At 48.5% G+C, this 23,471-nt stretch overlaps 1 protein-coding gene across 12 annotated transcripts in view; it reads left to right on the top strand.

Annotated features, from left to right (window-relative positions):
- The window catches only part of prickle2b (prickle homolog 2b), a 71,449-nt gene extending 50,583 nt beyond the window's left edge, over nt 1-20,866 (top strand). For 5 of the 12 annotated variants that reach the window (XM_023794039.2, XM_023794032.2, XM_072714965.1 and 2 more), the window contains 7 exons: nt 7,417-7,600; nt 10,080-10,193; nt 14,483-14,620; nt 14,910-15,113; nt 16,597-16,783; nt 17,205-18,041; nt 19,491-20,866. In XM_023794039.2, the coding sequence (XP_023649807.1) occupies nt 7,469-7,600; nt 10,080-10,193; nt 14,483-14,620; nt 14,910-15,113; nt 16,597-16,783; nt 17,205-18,041; nt 19,491-20,347 (2,469 nt within the window). In that variant the 5' untranslated portion in view covers nt 7,417-7,468 and the 3' untranslated portion in view covers nt 20,348-20,866. The other 7 variants (XM_023794036.2, XM_023794037.2, XM_023794035.2 and 4 more) reach the window with 7 other exon arrangements.
- The last annotated feature ends 2,605 nt before the right edge of the window (nt 20,867-23,471 follow it).

Below are 23,471 nucleotides of genomic sequence, written 5' to 3'. Positions count from 1 at the left end.
GGCTCCTCTCCTTGCTCTCCCCCCATGCCGTTGCCCCCCATCGGTCTCTTTAAGTGCAGCCGTGACCCAGATCTGCTGGGTGTCAGACAAAAGGGACCTGGAGGCTGGTTCTCAGCGTCTTTCTGGAGATGGATGTTCTGACGGACGTGTCCTAGCAACACTTTATCGCTGAGAAGCTCCTTCCAAAGTGGGCCAGGAAGGGCAGAAAATAGGCCGCCCCCGCCGGGCCACTTCACAAGGTCGTCGCGCAGCCCAGGCCCCCACAGTGTGTTGAACAAGTGCGGCGTGGGCTAATGAATTACACAGCTACAGATCAGTGGGGTAACGGCGACGGGCGGGTGGCAGGCTGCGGCAGGGCAGGACAGACATTAAGTTATGCTAAGGTAAATTAAATTTCAGCCTGGGCTGGCTTTATTAGCCCCTGCTTAAAATATCATCGGGCTCTGCAGCGTGCAGAATAAGCCCATTAACGTTTAACACGAGCCACACAAAGGCCTCCCTTTGTTGGGCGATCCTCTCTTTCAACACGGAGTGACCTGCAGCTGCTTCAGATCGGCCTCAAACCCCCCCACCACCACCCAGCGTGCATCATGCAAGGATGCGAAGGCCTGCTAGAAAAGGGGGGGGGGGGGTCCTTCAGAGGAGATTTGGAAAACGGAGATGGGAATGGTGAGAGATATCGTCCCATCCCTGGATGGGGGGGGGGGCTGCTCGAAAAGGAGATGTGCCAAGGCTGGGAGGCAAGGCCTGTTTGATGTGTAACATGCGTTTGGTTACCAACCTGTGGGTTTGAGTCCACAGAGCTCAGACCCTGGTCCTGAATACACTAATTCTGTGTCGACTTCCTGATAGCCATCTGTGTTTTTCTGCATGAAACGGTTTCCAGTGTGAATAATAAAGAGCGGAAAGTGCCACCAAAGCTGGATTGGTATGTTATTCAAATACACGGCTGCTGATATTTCTGTCTACTCTGGATTCTTCCCTCTTTCCTTCGATAAGACTTGAATAATATTATTGTAAGATAATATCTTTTCAGAAATAGAACAGGCCAATTTAACAATGCATTCATTCTTTGAACTTCCTGGGCTGTATACAGAGAGAATGCTGCAACTCTTGTGTTCTCTTGGGGATGCAGATTCTGTCCATATCTACATAATTTAATTCCAAGTACATATGTTATAACACTTTACTGAGGACTGGGAGTGTCTCCTTGTCGGGTTTAAACCAAGAACCTTCAAGCCACAAGCTTGAAGCATCCTTCCAAGTGCCAAACCACACTGTGGTCACGGTTATGCCAAGACGGGCTCGGTGTCAGAGATGTCACTCAGCCCCGAGCTCTGTGTCCCTATGTGTAACTGAGCGCGTGGCTCATCTTATAAAAGGGAATGGAGTCCATAGAGAGGCTGCGGAATTACCCTGCGGTCAGCACCAGCGCAGAGCTGTCGCATGCAGTTCTCCGCAGAAGCCCACAGACCGCCTGAGTACAGGGTACACAGTAATTGATAGCCTTGTGTTTAGAAGGGCTCTAAGATCACTGAACTGTGTAGCTCACAGGCACAGGCTTCCCACGTGCCGGCACCGACTCAAAGCCGGGAACCGCGGTGCGTGGCGACATTTCCACTGGCCGGCCGGCCCCTGGGAGCCGATATGGCAGCAGAGGGAGAGCTGAGCGTAAAAGGCTACGGCACTGCGTTCAGTCGGAAAGGGTGATGCACGCCGTGGGCGGCTGCTCTCTGCCTGCAGAGGTCTGAGATGGTTCCACTGGCCAAAGACACTTTCCTTTGCTGTTATTGGCTGGCACTCTCCATAACGGGCCCAAACCAAAACAAATGCTCTTCTAGATATTTTCCCCATCAGCAGGTCCTGGAACATTACATATTGACTTGATTATTGCCTGGATGTGCATTCTTCCACTTTTCCTAGAGTGAGTTTGAAGAAATCGCAGCCCCCCCACCCCCCATCCTCTGATCTTTTGTAAAATCAACCATAAATCAAACTGCCATTTTTTAATGCCAATATTTTGATTTGGGTTTTTATTTCCCTGACATTACAAATGCAAAACAAGAAAAAACGTCTGCTTTTGCCGTTTCCTCTTGAGATCAGTCCCAGAGATCAGCTGCATTAACAGGGACACCATGGAGACAATCTGCTGTTAAGAGACAATCAGCCTGTTTAGTTTAGGAAATCAGAAACTGGGTGGTTTTTAAAGTCACTGTATAAGGTTTCTACTGTAAAGCATTTAAGGGTGTGAACAAAATGTGTATAGTGAAGAATATGCTCATATTTTAATTACAAAAAACTTTGTCGTTGGCATCATTGTCGTTTGTAGTTCCCGTTTGTAGTTTCAGGCCCGTATTGAGTAACTGGACAACACTGCCATTTGAAAGCCGCCCGTTCTTTATTAATCTACCTCGGTTACGTTGTTAGAAATTAGAGGTCACTATAGTTCACTGTTGCAGCACCAATTTGGCCCTTTTATGCCGAGATTATTTCTGTTTTGTGATTTTCCCCCCACTCCAGGTATCTCGTTATTTAATCTAAAAATAAACATTTCCACAACGAGATGGCAGTATTTTGTATACATTTTTTCTCCCACCTCTGGGACGATTTCTGCGGACTTCGCCGGGGTGAATCTTCGCGGTGGTTGATTCAGAGAAATCGCCCGATTTAGATGCAAATGAGCGGAAAGCGGCGGTCATTCAGGCTGCTATTTATAACAGTGTTAAGACGGCGGACTTACTGACATCAGCGGCGCTTATTAACATTCAGGGGGCCGCGCTGACGGCTGCTCTGGGGGTTGATCATCCGAGCACGGCTCCGCGTATGTATGCAGTGGAAAGAGACCTCGGAGATTAACTTCAAACCCTCGCACGCTTGCGATTTTTATTACTGATTAGAAAGGCAAGCAAAAAAAATGCCGATCGTGGAGGACAAGTCTGGATTGCTCACGGTGGATAGCAAGAAGTGTTTTTAGAAGTGTATGGAAGCAAGAGAGTGCATTTGTGTCGCTGTAAAGGGTGATCGCTAAAGCGGCCAGGTTGGCGGAGAGTGGAAGTGGTTTGGAGGCGGAATAAGGAGCGTTTCTTTGGGGCGTGAGGCTCTTGCGGGGACTTCATGTTTGCTCTGAGGTCTGACAAAGGCTCGGCCCGACACGGTAGAGAAGCGGCTGGTTGCGCCGTAAGGACGGGGACTGCGGCTGAGATGGTCGGCGGCGGAATAAGGGACGCATTTTAAGAAATAATTAACATTCGAGGACCCGCTCTCCTTTTCCGGTACATCCAAAGTAAGACGTGGGAATTTTGACCGTAAACGTTGCATGTGATTTACTCCACATCTGCCAGTAGGCTACATACACACGATTGAAACATGATTTTCTTGAAATGTAGTGCGCAGTTTAAAAATAAAAAATTTAAAAGGGACGCTTTAAGTGTAGTGAGACTGTACTGTACCATCGATGCATGGTTATTTTGCCTTTCTTTGCCAGGGTTCGCAATTAAAGGAGCCCCGTTTGCATGATATTTGTGCAATATTTTTATCCAGTGTTTTATTAATCACGGATGTGCTTGCAGGACGCTACTTTCCTAAAGGTTGTATATTGTTTTCCCATATCAATTGTTTGTTTTTTAAGCTAAATATGTGCATTTTGGACCGTGTAAGAAAGCAATCAAACTTGTCTTTGAATGCTCCAGAGTCCCCTAGTGCCTGGGTTTTAACAGTAATGCGAAGCGGTTGCCGCTTTGCTTGATAGTTTGGTGCTGGGTGCAGTTTCGTGTTCGTGCAAAGCTAAAGCTCTCGGTTTATGCGTGTTTTTCCTTGTGTACCATGTATGACCCGTGTTAATCGGATCAGCAGATGCGCCTCTGCTGTATATATTGCGCTGGACGACCATCTCAGTAATAGAATAAAGAGAACACTGGATTATATTTAATTTATTTTTTAAAAATGGGAGATGGGTGTATAATCCGTAACGGTGATATGTATTTATTGTGAAAACATTAACTTAATATCGGTGTTTTTCCCGTTTGCCGACTCTGCGTCCATGGCTCACCCGGACTGCAGCCTTGATTCCCAGTGGTAACGCGCGGATACGGTACCCGCAGTTTAGTGCGTCAGTGAACCCCGCACAAAACACAAAACCTTACCTTGTACGTCGCCCGGGTGTGATTAATCTTTATTTTAAAGCTAATTTCAAACTGAATGGATGACATGGGCGCTGCAAAGTGAAGTTCTTCAGCAGAAAATGTCTGCTTCTGTTGATGATGCAAGCACACGAGTAGTCCGCAGTACCGGTATCATTCAAAAGCCTGTCGGATTAAGCATGACAGCAAATATTGTTCTTATAACAAACTGGGTAATTGCTATATTCTAATCTGTTATCGATGCAACAGATGTTAACGATTGTCTCACCAGTATTTAGTTGTGCGGCATTTTATTTTTCCTTGTGTGACATTAGTTTGCACAGGTGCCTGTGAGTTATGCAGCGAGTGTCAGGGCTGTGATTTATTGCAGCGCGCGAACAATGCCCCTATCTTAATATACCGGCGTCCCGGTCCGGCACGCCGCTCGCTAATGAGCCGCAGTTAGGGAGCTGCCTTGAGACTTTATGGTGCTGCCATCTCCCTGAAGCTCTAACTGCGCTTCTGACACATTTTATTAAGTGAAAAACCCAATTACGGGCGGCAGACGCTCTGTGGATGTTGTCCGCTTACTATGCTGAGCCGCTAATTGCGCTCTCTTCCCCCATATCATGACAATGAAAGGGAAGAAAGTATTAATGTCGCTTGTTCTTTTATTTGTTTTAGTTTTTGCTGGTGAGTTGAAGCTCTCATTCTGGAAAATGCTTACGGTCTTCTGCGCGTGGTCTATGAGACGCTCCCTAGCCGCAAGGCTGATTTTTCAAAAATACCATTATTTATCATTGTTTTTTTTAAGAACCCATATCAGACCCGCTCCTCGTCCTGGCGGCCCTCCTACATTTGTCGTGGGTAATTCAGCCACATGTGCCCCGGTTCGCGGGGGGGGGGGGTGGTTAAGTTGGCTGTTCAAAGCAGACCTCTTCTTTTTTCCCCCTGAGATGAAATGATACCGGTTCCGTGATTCTACGCCAGCACGCGGCTGAGGGCGGATCTGAGTCCGCTGTTGCTGGGCTGTTTTAGCGACGCGCGCAGTGATTAACGGCACGCGCTGAATGGATCCCAGCTTCCCATTCGGTCCACATGCATCCCAGTCAGAAGGATCCCTTCAGGCGCCCCCAGCCCCAGGGTGACGACTTTAATCCCTTCCCCATCCTTCCCTCCCCTTTCATTTTCCACTCTACAAATATAAGAAAGAAAAGGATTCGCTTATCCAGCCCAGCAGCCTTGCTTAATTGACATACCGCTGACTTCAAGGACTTGAAGGGACCCAGATATCCACAGGAGATTCTGGTTCTGCGTGTTATGCGGTAAATGGAAAGTGAACACAGATTCTCTCTTCCCCAAGTGTGTCCCGGCCGTAGCCACGTTCTCAGGCGGCGTCCCGGTGTCCCTATATCACATGACCTGTCACCTCCCGGGTTCTGGAGTAGAGGTGTGGGTTTCTCCTTCGCCCCGCTGCAGACGGTAGGCTGGAAGGCAGAGAGCGGCCCACGTTCCAGTAGCTATATTTAGCCCCGCATCTGCAGGCTCGCGTTTCCTCCCCCCGAGTCGGAGTGGCGTGCAGACGCTCATACAGGACCAGATCTGGCCCATCTTTGTTTACGTGGCCCGACTCGTGGGGCGCAAAGCGAGGTGTAGACGCGTCCCCGTAATCAGGCATGCAGGAATGACCGCGTGAAGCCTGACTCCTGAGTGGTGTAATGAGAGAACCCTACTGCCCCCCCCCCTCCCCCCATCTGGGGTGTCAGGATGTTGATTATTTTGTCCTGTGGCCAGGTTGGATCACAGTCATGAATATTAATGGCCCAGATTGTTGCTCATTCGGTATTAATTGATTTTTTTTTTCCTTCTTCTTTGTAATAATCATTCTTTCAGTCTCGTGCTTTCCCGCGAGGCACGGTAGACAAATGGCCTCCCTCTGGGGACAACCCTATTCCGGGGGGGGGCCTGGGTGAGATCCGAGGGGCGGGTCACAACCTCAGTGCTGAAACCGCCTCGTGCATAAGTGCGGGGGTAAGGCCCTGCTTCATTTCGCGGGTCCCCGGCCGATAACGTCAGTCCTACTTTTCTTATCTGCTCAATCGTGTTGGTAAGAATGCATGTTATCTGCAGACATGATTCCGACAGCCTGGTTCCTCTGCCTCCATTATCGTCACATGGAAAGACTCCCTTTGCTTTTGCCCACGGGGTATCCCTCAGCACCCCCGGCCGTCTGAGGGCCCAAAGTGGTAATGAGGTTTGTCGTAAGCAGGCAGCTTGTTTTCGCAGCAGGACGCCAGGGAGGTTAAGGGATCTGACTGGTTCACGCGCTCTGCTCCTCGACAAGAGGTCTGCAGTCTCTCAGCCCCGGCGGGGGGGTAGGTTTGTGAGCTTCAGCCACCTAAATACTAACCAGATGCAGGCAGCCTGTTTGCTTGTCTGTGTGCGTGTTTGTCTGCGTTTGTGTGTGTCTGCGCGTTTGTATGTGTGCATGTCTGTGTTTGTGTGTGTGTGCATGTTTGTGCATGTGCGCTTGTCTGTGTGTGTGCTTGTGTGTGCATGTCTGCATGAGTCTGTGTGTGCATGAGTCTGTGTGTGTTTTCTGTTTGCTCCAAAAGGAGGACATGGAGAATGCTGCCTGCGTACTGCTGTGTAACTCACACATTCAGTGAGAAGGGAAGGTGGTCTCTCCTAACACTGGTGTTGTTTGCTGAACACAGCGGAGCCGGAAGCCTCGACAGCTTTCTGGGAAACCAGAAACATCCACGTTTTCATTTTCTGGCCGGGTGTTTTGGTTCGCTCTTGGCGATAGATATTTGTCTTTGTTGTGAAATCTGCATAATCAAGATCTGTCATGTGAAGAGGATTCTAACCCTACAAAGGAGCTCGTTTTAACTATGTGGGTTTTTTCCTTTATAAATCGGAAAAGCACTATGAATACTGTCCTGGTCCTCACCAAACACACGTAATTAGTTCGATAAATCACTGTCCCCGTTTTATTTTGTTTAAGTCTAAGGGGTTGAGATATCAGTGACATTCGACCACGGAGAATCATTGACTGAGAAGCTGTAAGAAAGGGATCCTGTGTAACCTGTGACACCCGGGAGTACAGCTTATATCACACAAAAGAAGCATGACACTGAGGGCAAATATTTCCCTCCGTCCCTTTAATAAGTGTGAGGTATTTTTGGCTGCTAGCCAAGTACCTCACTGCCAAGAATGTGTTTATAGGTCCACGTGTCAGCGTCTCCTATTGGCTGGCTTCTGGCATGACTCCTCCCCCTTTCTCTCTGTCCATTAGGAAGATCTGCCTCCATTGTAAGTGTCCACGGGAGGAGCATGCAGTCGCCGTGATGCCCCTAGAGATGGAGAAGACGGTCACCAAGCTGATGTACGATTTCCAGAGGAACTCTACGTCCGACGACGACTCAGGGTGTGCTTTGGAGGAATACGCCTGGGTGCCTCCGGGGCTTAAACCAGAACAGGTAATACCACTGACTAGTCCCTTAAACCCACCCATGGGGGCTCGTGGTTTAGAGAGGTCAGCCCCCCCCCCACCCCTCGTCAATTCAGACTAAATGGCCTTTCCATTTGAGAAATCCTCACTAGGTTTATGTGCTCGTTTTATTTTTGCAATATAGTTTCCTTGTAGAATGATAAGTGTTACTGAAATGTTCTGTTCCTGACACAGTGGAAATAAAAATAGCTAGTGCTTGGTTCTAGAATGTGTTTCCTTGTTTGAATTGTGGCAATTTCTATGAACCATATTTCACTGACCAGAAAAATGTATTTGTAGAGAGATTTGATTAAGAACCTGGAGGTGGTATTTTACAAATAAATTAGCTGTCTGGTAGGTAGATGATTTACTAGTCTTGTGAAACTGGGGGGATATTTCCCAATAAACTCGCTGTTCGTTAAGTGGAGGATTTACTGGTCATTTTGTGAAATGCCAGCAGAACGTGGCCTTTCTACCGAAGGTCACAGATGAGCTTAGATGCCAGTTACTCAGTTGGGGTCCCAGAGAAACTGGCCTTTTCCAGTGAGAGCTGTACTGAGCTCCCAGTCTGGCTATAAATGTTGGTATGAATGGATAAACTGGTCACTGAGGCAAATTTGTCCAACTGGAATTGTTCAGTAGAGTTTACGTTTCAGGTTCCCGGGGATATTGCATCTTACAAAGACCGTAAGTAATCTGATATGAAAATTGAGGTGCCTTTTCAGACTGCAGGGTCATTGTTAGAATGAAGGCATCACTTTGTAAATAACGCCAAGGCTCCTCTGCCCTCAACATTGTTCACTGTAGACACGTGTCGGGACCGTGGAGATAGAGCTGTTGGGAGTGCCGTCGATTCACAGGCACGTCCATGATGTCCGCTGCCTGGGTGCTGGGACACCGCAGTACAGCTGTCACAGTGTCTTGTCTTTTGGAAAGCATGGATGAGCTCATGGCCTTCTTACTTAATCACTGTGCACACATCAGCTGGGAGGAGACTATGGTTGTATGACTCTAGCCTTCAGCCTTCACAATGTGAACTTACCTACTGGTTTGCCTCTTGCTATTGAAAATACAATCATTCACATGCATGGTTATTCGCTTCTTAGGGACACTGCAGACCTGGATGGGTTTACTTGACCAGCCCTGAGCGGCTCTTTCTGTTTCATGCAAACTCCTTCATGTGATCTTCTCCAGAACGTTCTTTCCATAAGACTCCAGCAGTGGGAAGGTGCTGCCTTGGCGTGCCCTACCTAAGGAGTTCTCCCCATCAGTCGGATCCGACCAGGTCTCCTTGTAGGGTCGGAGGTTTGGTCCAAGTTGGGTCATTTCTCACACCAATGTGCTCTAGAGAGATGATCTCAGGTTCAGGCTGGCAAGGGGCTCTATTTGAGCTGGGGGCGGCTTGCTGTATTGCGCTTATTTTCCCCCACAGCTGTGCCTGACGGCATCCCGGGTATTTGAGTTCTCAAATGTTTCATAGAATGGGACGTTTGGCGATGGTCTCGGTCCGGCTGTTACTGCTGGATGTGGTTAATTGTTATTTATCAACCCCTGACCACAACCACACATTTATGAAGCTTTGAGGAATCCCTCAGTGCAATCTGAAATCCCTCCAGTGGTTCTGAAGCCAGTTAAATCAGGTCAGAAACATTCGATCCCATACTGTAAGCACATGTTCCAAACATTAATTTCCATTGCATCGACTGACCGAAGATCAAGCTCTCTGCTCTTATTAGCCCAAATGAACCACAGACATCCATCATGCCTCCATTTTGCCTTTTAGTGAAGGTCTAGGTCCATGATGACCATTATATATCAGTAGATGATTCAGGAGGAGCCACATGTAGAATAATGAAATCTGTTCTTGCTTGAGAACAGAATCGAGTACCGACGCATTCTCCAGCCTGGCTGTTCTGATTCTGCCAGATTGTTCCTGGCACATTCCTCTTGGGTAAGGCGCCCAAGATCATGTTAATTTGAAACAGAGCTGGCTGGCAGACTGCATGTGTAGCCACTGGTGCCCCCCCGCCTCCCATCCTTCACATTTTAAATGGGCACCCGTGCTCTGGGAGGGCTTCTCGGATTGTCTCTACGATCTTCCTCCTCTAAAATCATTACCCGTCTTTTCTTTTGCTGATCTTACCCAGCCATGATGGTCAGTCACTTTGTGGGACTTTGTGCCCTTGGGTTTTGGATTATTTTGTTTGTGGACCCGAGCCCCTTGTGGAAGCTGGACAGGGCTGAGCGTCCCGAGGTCAGGACATGCACTCAGCCTGCTATCGGGCTGCACCAGACACCTTCCAATCAGGGTCGAGAAATGCTCAGGTGACTCTGACGGGGGGCAAGAGCGCAGCAGCCAGGCAAACGCCCTTAGACCCTTAGGTGCAACTTGGCGCCATCCCTCCCCGGCCCGCGGGTTCCGGACCGGCTTCGTCTGACGAGGCCCTGCTCTGCTCCCTGTCACCCAGGTCCACCAATATTACAGCTCATTTCCGGAAGAGAAGGTTCCGTATGTGAACAGCGCTGGAGAGAAGCACCGCATCAAACAGCTCCTGCATCAGCTGCCCCCGCATGACAATGAGGTGAGTGCAGCTCCCACTGCCTGCAGAAAGCCTGAGACGCCGCATGCTTGCTCGTCGGGCGCTCGCTAACATGGCCCATTTGTGTACTAGTTTGCCGCAAGTCTCCAGGGGATTTAGGTTTGTAGACGTGTGTTGTGTAATCTGAAAAAAAATTAGCATTACCATCATTCCATTAGCGTATATTAGCATATTTGCCGGCCCTCTGGTAAATGCCTTTTGCTTATTTCAGTGTGCCGCATTAAGGATTTATGAAATGTATTTTCAGAATGAGACTAATTCAGTTGAGAAGAATACTGTGTGTGTGTGTGTGTGTGTGTGTGTTCTGGCACTGTGGGGACCATTTTTTCAGTCCTCACAAGGGGACACACAACTTTATAAAAATCTGTGATTGCAATCAAAAAACTAGTAATGCCAAAAGTTTTGTATTTTGTTTAGTTACTTATGGTTAGGGCTGGGTTAGGGGTTAAGGTTGTCATAGTTGGGATTAGGGTTTTTCCCATGGAAATGAATGGAGAGTCCCCACAAAGACACAGGGCACTTTCACACTGAAGTTCTGGAACCTGATTCCTGGGCCGTCTTCACCAGGGACTTTTGTAGCTCCTGGCTGCTTTCAGGCGTTACTTTCACTCCACAGGAACTGGGACTTTTACACTAAATAAGCAGGAGAGACGCGAAAAGCTCGTAGGTTAAACTTCACACACGATTTCATACGAAACGACACAGCCACCCCCAAAACAACGGCGGATGAAGAAGTCTTTTCATTAGTTATTTGTTAGCTATTGGGAGGATTGATCACAATCAAAATAGGACGCAGCCTGTTATATGTATTTTATTTATACAACCCGTGACATGTTTATATTTCATTATTAAATATGGCTGGTAGATCGATCCATAGAATAAAAAACAATGTAATATTATTCTGCTAATAAGCGCTGGCAAGTATTACTGGCACCAGCGAAGTTAGACAAGTCTACTGGTTATCAATTACGTTACATCGTCTCAAAGCGCTTTACATTATCCCCGCCCAAAGCCCCCGGTGAGCAAGCCTGGGGCGACAGTGGCAAGGAAAAACTCCCTAGAAGGAAGAAACCTTGGGAGGAAACGGACTCAAAGGGGGAGCCCATCCTCCAGGGGCCGGCAGAGGAAGTCAAATGGGCAAGATGGCAAAGTCTCAATTCTCACTGTCCAAATTTTAACATTTGAATCTCAAAGCGGGCAGGCAGGTACTGGTGCTGCTTCAGATGACAAGATGAGCAGTGGTACAGCAGCAGGTTATACTGGGAAGACGTCACAGGTAGATGGGCAAGCAGGCCGGAAAGACGCCATAGGTAGTGGAGATGTCACAGGCAGTGGGGTAAACAGGATATCTTGATAATTTGGGGTCTCCAGGCAGCACACCCTAGGAGGGGTAGGGGGTAGGGGAAATAAAATGTGCAATTAGCCAAAGTAGGGGAGACTAGAGACAGTGCAAACACTTAGGTGAGTGTAGTTAGAAAGCTCCGGCAGATAAGGCTATGGCAGCATAAGTAGGAGGGAGGTGGGAACGCAGGCATGGGGAGTCCCTGAAATGTCAGCTCTCCAATTCCACAAGGGATTGTGAAGCTAGAGTGACAGACTGATGGTTCAGCTCATCTAAAACCAATGGCACCGATCCCCACCCAGCTCTACGCCTCACACTATAGGTCAAACTGGGAGTGAGGAGTTAGCTAGAGTTAGAACTAGAGTCCCTATAGGCTAAACTAAACAGGTGTGTTTTAAGTGTATACTCGAATATTGAGAGTGAGCCTGAATCCCGCACATCTGCTGGGAGACTATTCCACAGCTTTGGAGCTCTGTAAGAGAAAGCTCTGCAGTCTGCCGTAGCTCTTTCTACCCTGGGTACTAATAGATATCCTGCTCCGTGAGGTCGAAGAAAGCGAGGAGAGCTGTATGAGGCCAGAAGATCTCTACGGCATTCTGCTGCAAGGCCATTCAGTGCTTTATAAGTTAATAGCAGTATTTTGTAGTCAATCCAAGACTTAACTGGAAGCCAGTGAAGGAAGCATAGAGCAGGGCTAATATGATCAAGTTTTTTAATGTCTATAAGAACTCTGGCTGCTGCGTTTCATACCAGCTGAAAGTTATTTAAAGATCCAGGTGAGCACCCAGAAAGGAGGGCATTACAGTAGGGAAGTTATAACGGCATTTATTAGTTTCTCTGCATCATGAAAGAAGAGCATCTTCCAAAGCTTGGCTATGTTCTGTAGATAGTAGAACACAGTTCTAGTGATACTTCTTATGTGAGCATCGAAACGTAGATCTGAATCAACCAGGACACTAAGATCTCTGACCACTGTGTTGGGCTGTGTTCGTAAGAAGACCACCAAGTTTGAGGCTGTCAAGCTAATTTCGAGCAGCCTTGGGACCAAGTAGCAGTACTTTTTTCTGTTTTTAACATAAGGATTTTTTTTCCATCCAATACCGGATATCTAGTAGACAGTCTTCTAACCCTGAGAACTGGGATGCATCATCTGGCTTAACATATATAACAAAACAGCATATATATATAACTGTGCATCATCAGCATAACAATGAAACCCAACACCATGGTTTCTAATAATGTTACCAAGAGGTAGCATATATAAAGTGAACAGTAGTTGGCCCAGTACTGATCCCTGTGGGACACCATGTTTGACTTTGGTGGGCTTGAAAGATTCATTGTTCGCATGGGCACACTGATAGCGATCAGTTAAATGAGAGTGTAACCAAGAGAAGGCTGTCTCCTTAATGCCAACCACAGATTCTAGCCAATAGGATATTATGGTCCACAGTATCGAATGCATTTAGATCTGGTAACACCAACAAAGGTATACAGCCACAGTCAGAAGCCAGAAGCAAATCATTCACTACTTTGACTGAAGCTGTGTCTGCTGTGGTTTGGTCTAAAGCCAGACTGATATCATTCCTTAGCATTATTTTTTGGTAAGAAAGAAGACAGCTAATGAACAGCAGCTTTTTCCAGGATCTTTGAAATGAAAGGAAGATTTGAGAAAGGTCTATAATTTCCTAAATCACTAGGTTCAAGATTTGGTTTCTTTAGAACAGGTCTAATAACAGCTATTTTAAAAGGTTTTGGAACATATCCAAGCCTAAGAGACAAGTGTAACACATTTAACAGGGTAGTGTTAATCAGTGGTGAATCTCCTTGAGGAATTTAGTAGGAATTGGGTCTAGGCTAGTAGAGGATTTGCAGGAGGAAACTAAGTTTAAAAGTTCTGATTGCTTCATAGGAAAGAAAGATTCAAAGGTGACTAGCAGAAGGCTTGTAGCGGTACATAGCTACAGACGTGCACTGGATGGTCTGTCTAATCCTAGTTATTTTACCATTAAAATGTAATATAGTCATCACACTTAAGAACTTGTGGGACTTGTAAGTTTAGTTTTGAAGAATTCTGTGTTAAGCTAAACACAGATTCAAACAAGAATTTAGGATTGATTTTGTTCTCTTCTACTAATCTGGAGTGAGACACATACCTAGCAGTCACTAGTGCTTGTCTGTATTTTGAGAGGTTCTCTTTCCAGGCTGATCTGAGAACTTCTAGTTTAGTTGAGCACCACTTGCTCTCTAGCTTGCGTGAAATGTTGAGATGCAAACAAAACTGTATCCAGCGATGCATTTAATCTAATTGAAGTACAAAAATAATTCCATCTGCTCAATTTTTTTTACCCCGGTGCTTGTGGTCAACCAATCAGCAAGCTGTTGCTGTAAGCACCTCTCCAGTAGATCATATTCGAATGTAGGAACTAGAAACGGGTCCTGGAACTGCCTTTGAGGAACTGCAATCAAGCCGACTCCTTGAGGTGTGAATGCGACAAAAGTTCCTGGTTCTAGAAAATGGTTCTGGTTCCTGAAATAAGTTCTTGCAATGTGGAAGCACCCATAGATACCTAATTTGTGCATTTGTGTATGTAAATGAAATGAAGCTTTATTTTCCATTTGCACAATTACAGGCACATAGGAAATCTTTAGTTTTCACATATCCAATCATGCTCTCTTTTGAGAATGAAGCTTGGGCTCCAGGCGCAGGGTCAGCCGTTTATCTGGCACCTCCGCAGCATTGGGGGGGGGGGGGGGGGGGGGGGATTGTTCAGGGTCTCACTCAAAGGCTCAATAGGGGTGTGACTATTCTGCTGAGGTTGGGATGTGTGTGAGTTCCCCGGTTTAACAGCAGAAACAGGGTGTCTTGGCATGACCATGTTTGTTCTACGTCGCTGGCACACTGTTCCAACACGCCTCCCACTGTTCTCAGGTGCGCTACTGCAACTCCCTGGACGACGAGGAGAAGCGGGAACTCAAGCTGTTCAGCAGCCAGCGCAAGAGGGAGAACCTGGGGCGGGGGAACGTCAGGCCCTTCCCGGTGACCATGACAGGGACAGTCTGTGAGCAGGTGGGGGCCCTGATCAGGGGACTCGCCTGGGACCGGCACACGGCGGGGGGGGGGGGGGTCATTTTGGCTGTTGGGTTTTTGGATATACAGTGGATACAAAAAGTGTCCACACCACTATTAAAATGCCAGGTATTTGTGATGTAAAAAGACACCACGATAAATCATTTCAAAACTTTTCTCACCTTTAATGTGACCTACAACCTGTAAAATTAATTGAAAAACAAACAGTGGTGTTTGGAGCAGTTGCTTCCGTTGGATAACCCTGTCTCCCCCTGTCTTGGTCTCTCAGTGCGGCGGGCAGATTAACGGTGGCGATATCGCCGTGTTTGCATCACGGGCCGGCCACGGCGTCTGCTGGCACCCCCACTGCTTCGTGTGCAGCACATGCGATGAGCTGCTGGTTGACCTCATCTACTTCTACCAGGACGGCAAGATTTTTTGCGGCCGGCACCATGCAGAGAGGCTAAAGCCACGCTGCTCTGCCTGCGACGAGGTGGGTCTTAGGGCCTGGGGGAGTCTAGGGCGGACAAACCGGGAACTGGCATGTCTCAGCTCCCTCGGCCGGAAACCTTGGCAACAAGCCTATGCAGCAGTAATGGGTCATTTTCATGAATACATTTCCAGATACAGCAAAAGCTGTCATGTCCGGTATTCAACTAATCGGTGCAGTCGAGTAACTGTTAATACTCTAAAACAGGGGTTCTTAATGGACCCCCAAGGGGGGTACATCAATGGGTCTTAGGGGGTCCATGACCATTAATTTTGCAAGAAAGAGTAAGAAACATATTTTTGTTCAGATTGTTTGTTTATTCATGTTTTGTGCATGTCATGCACTGTATGAGCGTATGAGACAAAGTACAATGAAATATATTCATTGCACACAAAATTGAGTTCATGTGCTTATGTGCATATTTCAGTGAGGGCAGCCGTAGCTTACACCAGATTCAAAAAGGGGTCCATGACTCAAGAAAGGTTTAAGAACCAAAGTTCTAAAACATTCGTATAAACAATAAAAATTAATAATAGTTAATAGTACTGTTCTATTAAAAATTGACACTAAACTAAAAATAAAGCATTGTGCAATTCTCTCAAATATCTGACTGTCAGTGACCTTGTAGCATGTTAAAAAAACAGTACAATAATCATTGTCTGTAAAAAATAATAATAATAATAATAATAATAATAATAAAAAAGACTTAAGTTAGTGTAAGAAATGTGTTATGGTTCAATGTTCATTAAGAGTAACATTCAGCTGTCCTGAAAATTGAACTATCCAGCAGTGCTTTGGTCCCAGTGTTGCTGGATGTGACACCTTTTACTGTGATGCCAAAGGTGGTGACTATGGGAGACTTGGATTCGATTGTTTATGTAATTATTATTAGCATTAGGTGGTATGTCAATACATCTGTGTTGTTTATGTTGCCGTAATATGATTGCTGGTGGCTGTGACACCATATACACCTGGAACTGAATCTGTTCAGCCTTGAGCAAAGGAGACTAAGGGGGGACATGATTCAGGTCTATAAGATTCTAACGGGTCTGGATGCTGTTCAGCCAAATGACTATTTCAATATTAGTCTAAATACTAGAACTCGTGGCCATAAGTGGAAATTTGCGGGAGAACATTTTAAAACAAATTTGAGGAAGCACTTCTTTACACAGCGTGTAGTCAGAGTATGGAATAGTCTTCCTGCTATTGTAGTGGAAGCTAAAACCATGGGTTCCTTTAAATCAGAGCTAGATAAGATTTTAACAACTCTGAGCTATTAGCTAAGTTCTCCCCAAACGAGCTTGATGGGCCGAATGGCCTCCTCTCATTTGTAAATTTCTTATGTTCTTATGTTCTTATGCTCCTCAGGTCCCCAGTCGGCTCTGCTGCTTCATTCCATCAGTCTTTATTCTATGAATGTTCTTGCCCCACTTTCTCGGGGAGATCTGGCCTTTAACTAACAGCACGGTCCCCCCACCCCTTGCAGATCATCTTTGCGGACGAGTGCACGGAGGCGGAGGGCCGCCACTGGCACATGAGCCACTTCTGCTGCTTCGAGTGTGAGACCGTGCTGGGGGGGCAGCGTTACATCATGCGGGAGAGCCGGCCCTACTGCTGCGACTGCTTCCAGTCGCTCTACGCCGAGTACTGCGACGCCTGCGGAGAGCACATCGGTCAGCCCCGCGCCGTTTCCTGGGGAGGAACTACACGCAGGCAGCAGCTGCCACATCAAATCTGGGGGGCTCTTCTTAATTACGGCCTCCGAGGCCTGGCAAGCAGACAGCCGGCCTGTAACTATTCGTTACTCTGATGCTTCCTTGGTCGCGTGTGAGACTAAATACAAATTAAAGCGCACTAACGACATGTGGAATCCCGCGAGGCTCGTTAAGGAGGGCCACGTGCCGGGTATTACGGTGGTAATCAGCATCATGGATCCATGTTATACAGGCATCAGAGCAGGATGCAAAACAACCTTTTGTTTAGTTTGTGTCTGGTGCTTAGACCCTGATTGCGGTTTAAGCCTTGGTGGGAGGGGTTTAAGACTAGGTAGGCTTATCCCTGTTCGTGGTTTAACCCTGGGCGTTGCCTCCGCAGGTATCGACCAGGGCCAGATGACCTATGATGGGCAGCACTGGCACGCCACGGAGAGCTGCTTCTGCTGTGCCCGCTGTAAGCGGTCCCTCCTTGGCCGGCCCTTCCTGCCCAAGCAGGGCCAGATCTTCTGCTCTCGCTCTTGCAGCGCTGGTGATGAGCTCGATGGCTCAGACTCGTGCGACTCTGCTTTCCAGAGTGCCCGCTCCCGTGAGTCGCGCCGCAGCACCAAGGCATGCAAGAGCGCCGATGGCCCCGAGGCCCGGCAGCCGACCGGGCCGGGCCGCTTCTCGGCCGACATCGACCCACTCTCGCTGCAGATGGACCTGTTAAGTGTGTCGAGTCAGACGCCCAGCCTGAGCCGTGACCCCCCAGCGTGGAAGAGCCGTAGCGAGCAGTATGTGCAGGAGGGCCCCCCCGAGCCGGCGCCCAGCCCCCTGCAGCTGCTCAGCCAATGCAACGTGAGGACGAGTTACGGCGCCACCCTCAGCCCTGGAGGCCCGACCAACCCACGGTCCCCAGAGCCGGCCGGGCCCAAACGCCCCCCCATGGGTGCCCTGAAGGGCCGCTCCCTGAATGAGGACTGGTTCCACGCGGAGCAGGGCGATTATTACCCAGCAAAGCTGAAGAGCCAGGCCAGCTTCAACGATGCCGCCCGCAGCGACTGCCTGGACAAGCGATCCGTCAGCCTGCATGGCTTCCAGAGAGATCCGGAAGCAGGGACCCAGCTGGGCCGCACCCGCACCCCCATCAACGCCCTGGGCTTTACGGAGCAGCTCACCCCACTGGAACAGACGCCCAGAGGCTCCATGGAGTCTCTTGCCCTCTCCAATGTGACAGGTATCTCCCCCCCTCCCATTTTGACATACAATATTGTTCAAAACGCTTAAACAGTCAGAAACACAATGTAATATGAGAATATAATTAGCAAATTAGTAGTAACATAATAAACACAAATGATTTCTTTTGTTCTGTTCTTCAAATGTTTATCTCTGTTTCAGTTCCTAACAGGAGCTATTCAGTGTATTAATTACATTTTACCACCAGCCTTCAATTAAATAACTTCGTTAAATAACTTAGTGAAGTATTGAAACAAGGGCAAGTTCCCCAACACCAAGAACGTGAAGATCTTACTCGTGGTTTTGGCAAGAGCGGTCTTGCCAAGTTTCCTTCCAGGAACAAACTTGAGGCACATTGAATTATGAGATTGGTCTCGAAGGTGCAGCTGATGTATCCGTGACAATTGGGGTGGGGCAACAACATCATCCAGGGATTTTTGCTGTCCTCTGTATATTTTTTCTTGAGTATTAGAACTAGACTTTGGAAACAGAAGTTGACGTAAAATGGGTATACGAGAACACAAGTATGGACAAGTGCCCGTATTGAAAAACACTCAAGGTGAGGTAGTGATCAAGTCAAACATACATTGGGGTTTTGGACAGTTACTGCAAATACTGGGGTGATGTGAGGAGAGATTTTGAAATGGCTAAGCTGATACACTTTGACAGACACAATTTTAATTTTTTATGCCAACATGAGCATTTACTTTGGCTGCCTAAGACTTTTGCACTGTACTATAAATCCTTGGGTAAAGAAGCAAAATATTTTGTGCAAAACATCTGTAAACGTTCTCATGCATAATTATAATTTTACTGGCTTAGTCTTGCAAAATATAAGTGCCCCTCATCAGAATGTCAGACGGTGTAATAAATGAGCGCTGCTCTTGTTTCTCTGACCTGAGGATCTCACCCCCACGGGGCTCAGTGAGCATCAGGGCGTGACTCGGGCTCTCAGACTCCAGCCTTGGGAGATTTAAAAAGCCCATTAAATTAGAGCCGTCTGCACTGGGCGTCTGCTGGCATCCCCCCGGTGCACTCCCCTCTGTCCCATGCATCCCAGCGCGCTCCCCTCTGTCCCATGCGTCCCGGCGCGCTCCCCTCTGTCCCATGCGTCCCGGCGCGCTCCCCTCTGTCCCATGCGTCCCGGCGCGCTCCCCTCTGTCCCATGCGTCCCGGCGCGCTCCCCTCTGTCCCATGCGTCCCGGCGCGCTCCCCTCTGTCCCATGCATCCCAGGATGATCTCTGACCCCGGTGTCCCAACGCACTCCTGTCTGACCCCGGCATCTTGCAGTTCTATCCATTCCAAGTGTACCTGCACGCTGTCTATCTCTGGCGCCCCAGCGCACTTCTCTCTGACCCCGACATCCCGGTGCATTCCTCTCTAACTCGAGTAACCTGGCCTCCCACTGTTCCCATCTGTAACCCCGGTGTTCATCTGTGTCCCACACAGGCACATCCGTGGATGGGAGTAGCCGGCGGCAGGAGCACCTGTCCCGCTTCTCCATGCCCGACCTTAGCAAGGACTCCGGAATGAATGTGTCAGAGAAGAGCAACATGGGCACCCTCAACTCCTCACTGCACTTCCGCAGCACTGAGTCCCTGCGCAGCCTCGGCTCTGCCCAGCCATATGGCAACCCGGAGCTCCGCCCCCCACCACCACCACAGCTGAAGTACCCATCGCACCGCCGGGAGTCCCCAGGCCGGCTCCGTCAGCCACACGGATTCCCCTTCCAGGAGGAGGACCGGCTGAGTCTGATGGGTGGGGCGGGGGTTCGGAATCGGCGGAGGGCTGAAGAGCTAGAGGAGCCACGCCGGCGCCACCATCACCGGAGACGCCGGTCCCGCCGTTCGCGGTCTGATAACGCACTGCACCTGGTGGCGGAGCGCCGGGGCCCCACGCTGGAGCGCCCCCTGCTGCGAGTCCACGAGGACTATGATCGGTTTGGGGGGGGCAGGGGCCCGTTTGGCGGGGGCGGCCACTTCCGGCAGGGCCCCTACCGGCAGTGCCCACGCACCACATCGGACTTGACGCTGCAGAACGCGGTTGGTCATGGGCTTGGGCCCTGCCGATGGGACGATTATGAGGATGACTGGTGCTCCACCTGTTCATCCTCCTCCGAGTCTGACGACGAGGGCTACTTCTTGGGTGAGCCTATCCCCCGGCCCGTGCACATGCGCTACCTGAGCGGCGAGGAGCTGCTCCACAAGTACGCCTCCCCGGCCATAGGGGGCGCCGGTCCGCTGGGGGGCCACGGACAGCTCCATACACGCAAGCGCAGGAAAAGCAAGAACTGCATCATCTCCTGACACCCCCCCCCATTTCTACCCAGTACAAAAATCGTCTGTACACATCGCTCCGTGGTCCCGCCCCAGAACAACAAGCCATAACACCCTGCCGCTTTGTACCGTGAGCCCAGCCAGGGAATGATATTCAGTGAGGTGTCAGTCGACAGCAGTAACTTTGCATGCTCTTCGTTAACCGTCCCAATTACTTCTTAATTATATTCCTAACCCGGCACTCTATTAAACGGCCAGTGCTAATCCGACAAACGCAAAATGCGTGTTCTCCATACTCAGGCACTGTAACAGTTTAGTGTAGTCCTGCTTCTCCCAGCTGTGTGTTTACCACTGAATAAAGCTCTATGATGTGTATATAAAGAAATCCCTTAAGTTAAGAATGTTTTAATGTAAATATGTAAATGAGGTATTTTTATATTTTGTATCGATAGAACCATTTATGTATTATATAATGTAGAAATGTAGATGTGCATGCGTGTCCATTCGCTGATAATGTCTTGACTTGGAATTAAAGAATATTTCATTGAACATCTTAAAACCGTTTTTCCTGTGAGCACTTACAGGTTGGTTTGCTCTGCTTCTCTATGCTCAGTAAACATAATCACAGCCATGTTCACAGCAGTTTCGCCAATGGTTTGATGATGCTTCATGACACTGTACTGTATGAATGGATGATTGATGGTGTTAGCGCTCCTTAACATAAAGGCTGGCTGTCAGCCTCTGGAACCCACGTTACGTCGCCGGTTAGACAGAAAGCAAAACAAAAAGGGGTGAAATGAAAGCCTTCCTAAATTTCTCCAGTGGCTTCCTTTTCTTTGAGCCTTGCGGCTGTTGCTGCTGAATATTTCATACTCCTTAGAAAGTCATCTTGTCATGTTCGCACCGCTTCTACAGTGACACTCTGGAAGCCCTCGTTCTTTGAGCGGTTCTGGTATTGATCCGAAGCGCGTGTGGTTCTCCTAGGGGATTGGGACCATGGAAACAGCAGTTTTTTTTTAGACTCCTCAGTTCAGAAATCTATTTTACTGCCTTGAGCCCCAGGGCCATTTACTGGGCTGCTTTTTGCACGTTCAAAGCGATTTGTGGAATCGATGGTCATCAGGCTGCTGCACACAACACATTTGGGAGGACGGGGGCAGCGTATAAGCCCATGGCATTTAAAACCATGAGGTGCTGCGGTGCGGGTCGCTTGAAGTCTGATTAGCATTAGCCGGTGTGTGCTGCATACCTGTCTCGTGAGGAGCAGTGACCGGGGAGCAGTGGACTCCTCATCTGGTGCAGCTTACTCAGACTCCAGGGCGAGTAACTCCTACGTGTGACCCGCTGGCAGCTCCTGCAGTGCAGCCCTGTTATTCCTGTGAACCACAGATTGTAGTGTGCACTTTCTTTTTTTTGAAACATGATTTGCATATTAATGACAGGAAGTTGTGTTGGGTAGCAATTAGAAGGTGCAACTTGTAGGTTTAAATACAAAGCATGGCATTAAAGTACTTTCCAAGCCCAATTTAGGCTAGCTAATCCATTAAATATAGTAATTAAAGTGTGTATTTAGCAGTTTACATTTAAATATAGTTGTCTGATTATAAGATGCTGGAGTGCTGAGCTGTTTGCTGGTGGAGTGAAAAGGGATGAAGTTTAAATGAACCCTAAAGCTAAAAATAGGACTATTGGCCATAACTTTATCAGGACCATGGTGATTCAAGCATGAGATCCCATGCCGCCTGGTTGAGAACCTTCTTTGATCTTGAACAGAATCAACATGCTGCTGAATGACGCCACACTGCTAGCTAACAGCTGCTGAATGACGCCACGCTGATAGCTAACTGCTGCTAGAGGACGCTATGCTGCTAGCTAACTGCTGCTAGAGGATGCTATGCTGCTGGCTAACTGCTGCTAGCTGGTGCCGCATTGATAATGACGCCATGCTGATAGCTAACCGCTGCTAGAGGACGCTATGCTGCTGGCTAACTGCTGCTAGCTGGTGCCGCATTGATAATAACGCCATGCTGATAGCTAACCGCTGCTAGAGGACGCTATGCTGCTGGATAACTGCTGCTAGCTGGTGCCGCATTGATAATGACGCCATGCTGGTAGCTAACCGCTGCTAGAGGACGCTATGCTGCTGGATAACTGCTGCTAGCTGGTGCCGCATTGATAATGACGCCATGCTGGTAGCTAACCGCTGCTAGAGGACTCTATGCTGCTGGCTAACTGCTGCTAGCTGGTGCCGCATTGATAATGACGCCATGCTGGTAGCTAACCGCTGCTAGAGGACGCTATGCTGCTGGCTAACTGCTGCTAGCTGGTGCCGCATTGATAATGACGCTATGCTGGTAGCTAACTGCTGCTAGAGGACGCTATGCTGCTGGATAACTGCTGCTAGCTGGTGCGCACCGCATTGATAATGACGCCATGCTGGTAGCTAACCGCTGCTAGAGGACGCTATGCTGCTGGATAACTGCTGCTAGCTGGTGCGCACCGCATTGATAATGACGCCATGCTGGTAGCTAACCGCTGCTAGAGGACGCTATGCTGCTGGATAACTGCTGCTAGCTGGTGCCGCATTGATAGTGACGCCATGCTGATAGCTAACCGCTGCTAGAGGACGCTATGCTGCTGGATAACTGCTGCTAGCTGGTGCCGCATTGATAATGACGCCATGCTGGTAGCTAACCGCTGCTAGAGGACGCTATGCTGCTGGCTAACTGCTGCTAGCTGGTGCCGCATTGATAATAACGCCATGCTGATAGCTAACCGCTGCTAGAGGACGCTATGCTGCTGGATAACTGCTGCTAGCTGGTGCCGCATTGATAGTGACGCCATGCTGATAGCTAACCGCTGCTAGAGGACGCTATGCTGCTGGATAACTGCTGCTAGCTGGTGCCGCATTGATAATGACGCCATGCTGGTAGCTAACCGCTGCTAGAGGACACTATGCTGCTGGCTAACTGCTGCTAGCTGACACTGCGCTGCTGGCTGATGCCATATTTATAGATGACATCACGCTGCTGGCTGATGTCATTTACCCTTTCTGATGGAAGGCAGATGTGCCCTTAGAAAGCACCATTAATCCTTGTTGTTGATGGTGATAGTGATAACGATGATGATGATGATGATTGTTATAGTGATGATG

This window comes from Paramormyrops kingsleyae, chromosome 8, assembly GCF_048594095.1.
Source record: "Paramormyrops kingsleyae isolate MSU_618 chromosome 8, PKINGS_0.4, whole genome shotgun sequence".
In the NCBI taxonomy this organism is placed as follows: domain Eukaryota; kingdom Metazoa; phylum Chordata; class Actinopteri; order Osteoglossiformes; family Mormyridae; genus Paramormyrops; species Paramormyrops kingsleyae.
Note: the sequence above shows the minus strand (reverse complement) of the source record. Positions and strands in the feature narration are given on the sequence as shown.